Here is a 3,099-nt window from a genome sequence, read left to right on the forward strand (position 1 = left end):
CACCAGATTGACAGCAGAGTTCAAGCAGCAGCTTACATCCACATTCTCAAGGACAACGAAATATGGGCAGTAAATGCTGGTCCAGGCCACATACCCACATCCCAGGAATGAAGTACTTTTTAAAAAGTCCACAAATTTCATCATTTTTTGGCAAATTTTAATAATGAAAAAAAACCTTCCTATTTTATATATTTGTTTGATCCTTTAGAATCATGTTTTGAATCTGTAATATTTTTAAATGTACACATTTCTTCCAGCTTGACAAGCAGCCGTTTCTAATTTCATTTCGTGCTTTGAAATTTCATGGACTTATTTTTGCCTCTTTTCATGCAGATTCCTTCACAATGATCTTTAGCGTTGTAACCCTGATCCTCGCTGCCAGATCCTTACAACTACCTTGCCGTCTCTTGCTACTAGACTCCCAAGATGGCCTTTTGGGCTCCTGACTCTAGCTCTGCTCTCTTTATTTCAGCTCTTAGTTGTATCCAAACCTGCTGCTAAAAATGAAAAGTAATGTCCTCTATGCATCTCCACTGGGTGACAAAAACAAAAAAGTCTTCCTGTAACCTCCTATTGTATTGTCTATTTATTACTTAGCATTTTTTCCATTGTTCACATATGCCAGCTCAGTCCTCATTTGCACTGCACACTTCCAGCTACCTAACAAGCTTTAATTTTTAAATACAGCTCCGTTAATCTCATTGCTCAGCCCGGGAAAAGGCTATATTTTGGATTTGTTGCACATCACAACTGTAAATTACTCATCTATTTGTTCCATTAGCTCTGGAGTCTGAGGATTTATTGTTGGAACCCATACTCAACATTACTGTTATACAGCCCAATAGCTCTCTTTATTGTTGCTGCGTACTTCAGATGTGGTCAGTGTATCCTATTTAATAGCACTCCTCTAATCTTATTTTTGGTTTTGCGTGGAGCATAACATTCAGTTTAGGTCACTACCATTTATTGTCCTTTCCAATCTCATCATTTTGTATTTATCTTCACTAACTGGTATCTGAAACTCTTTGGCCGGCTTCTCAACCTGTTAGCATCCTCCCAGAAAGGACAGCCAGTAAAACTTGTGAATGACATACTGGTCTGCCTCACCTTGCATCCTTAAAGAATGAAAATCCAGTAAAACCAGGACAAACCATTCTAAGTACTACCACTTAAAAATAAAACTCATTTCTATTTCCCACTTGTCGGTTGCATTTGATTGGCTTCTTCCTTGCTTACATTTCCCTTCCGTTTGGAATCACTTGCAAACTTGGAAAGGTTATTCCAAACCCAATTCCTATTTAATGTACATAACTGGTAGTAATAGGTCCATATACCATTTTCCAAAGCATCCCACATCAATCAGCTCTATTTATAACTTCCTTCCATCATCTTTGGCTCAATTTTCTGATCTCCTAGGACCTCTATATCATGGCTTCCATTACTGTAGAAACTTAATACAATCTATGAAACAGGAATAGTTCAATTGATGTGTGCCAGTATATTTTCAAATCTCTTCTGAATTGAACTACTTTTTCGAACCCATCTCTTCTCTTAGACGCAAGAGAAAAAAACCAAGCATGTTTTCAAACAGGAGTATAAATTACAAGAATTATAACTTTTACTAACAACCGATAAATAGAGTCATACAGCACAGACACAGACAGTCAGTCCAACCAATCCATGTCAAACATAATCCCAAACTAAGCTAGTTGCACCTGCCTGCTCCTGACCCATATCCCTCCAAACCTTTCCTATTCATCTACTTACCTATCTGAAAAATCTCAACTATTCATACAAATATTTTTAACAATTTACAATGTAAACCAGAATTATATTCACTTAAGAACTCAGCTTTAATCTTTAGTCATGATTTTTATTCTCTCCTCCAAGAAGTCAGTGATGTTCTATTAGTTTTAGTGTTAAAAGAAAAATAAAGATGGTGTTACCTCTGGCTTAGCACCAAAAACAAGGTAGTTATTGTTTTGTAAAAATAAAAAAGTGGAGACTCTCAGAAGGGCTGGCAGTATCTGTGAAGAGAGAAGGACAGAGCTAACATTTCAAGTTCAATATGATCCAGAAATTCCGATGAAGTCATCTGGACTCAAAACATTAACTTCGTTTCTCCCTCCACAATATACTGCCAGACCTGTTGAGGTGTTCCAGCAATTTCCATTTTTATTTCAGGTTTCCTGCATTCATTTTATCTGAGTACTCATTATTTACTTGTACTCTGGAAGGGCACAACCAAGCATCAGGAACATCAGTCCAATTGCTCCACCGAACGATAGGCTGATCAACGCTGGAAAATACAGACAAAACACAAATTAGTAGCCAAATCATCCATCCTGTGAACTCACCACACACTTCCAGCTAACTACATATCTGATAAATTAAAGGGTGGCTGTAAGGCGTAGGTCTGTGGAATTTGCTCAGGTTAAATATTGGTTGCTGCTGCTGGTGCCTGTAGACAGTTCTCCAATTCAAGGGTTAAAAATTAAAATCTAGTTGCACTGGGCACTTTAAGGGGAGAATGTGGAGCAGTAGGTGGGCCACGAAAGAGCGGTTGGTGTGAATGGGGGCGGGGGGAGTGGAATATGGAGCTGAGGAAGACAAATTCCACCCCCGCCCAAAGCCAGACCCACACCCAGCAAGGAAGCGGGGCACAGGGACCATTAGCCCAGCCGGACACCGCAGCAGCTACAGCGGAGACAAAACCACCCGATCGCCCACCTTTAATCCCCGCCATGGTCCCGTCAAATAAACAAATACCCTCACGACCGGGTTAAAGGTCACGCCGGGGTCGCCACCTCGCCACTAGCGGAAATTACGTCAGCCGGCGACCACGCCCCCGCGCCGGGTGGCTGCGCGCGCAGCCTGCTGGACCATGGCTCCTCCCATCAGTCTCCCCCAGAATTTCGGATGGAACTTTATTCATGTAATGGGGGTGTCAGTATTTATTACCTTTGTTGCTGGTGAGCTGCCTCCTTGAACCCAAAGAAGGAGTGAGCCTCTGAAAGCTTGTGTTTTCAAATAAACCTGTTGGACTCTAAACCTGGTGTCGTGTGACTTCTGACCTTGTCCACCACAGTCCAACACCAG

General features: G+C 41.2%; 1 protein-coding gene across 1 annotated transcript; it reads right to left on the reverse strand.

Annotated features, from left to right (window-relative positions):
* Positions 1-1,720: 1,720 nt before the first annotated feature.
* Positions 1,721-2,746, reverse strand: LOC125482336 (leptin receptor overlapping transcript-like 1). The gene is made up of 2 exons (XM_048594390.1): positions 2,731-2,746; positions 1,721-2,299 (listed from the first exon to the last, which is right to left on the reverse strand). Exons 1-2 carry the CDS (start codon positions 2,744-2,746, stop codon positions 2,220-2,222), a joined length of 96 nt encoding a protein of 31 aa, XP_048450347.1. The 3' UTR covers positions 1,721-2,219.
* Between the last annotated feature and the right edge of the window lie 353 nt (positions 2,747-3,099).

This window comes from Rhincodon typus, unplaced genomic scaffold (assembly GCF_021869965.1).
Source record: "Rhincodon typus isolate 14 unplaced genomic scaffold, sRhiTyp1.1 hic_rhity00008906, whole genome shotgun sequence".
Classification (NCBI taxonomy): Eukaryota; Metazoa; Chordata; class Chondrichthyes; order Orectolobiformes; family Rhincodontidae; genus Rhincodon; species Rhincodon typus.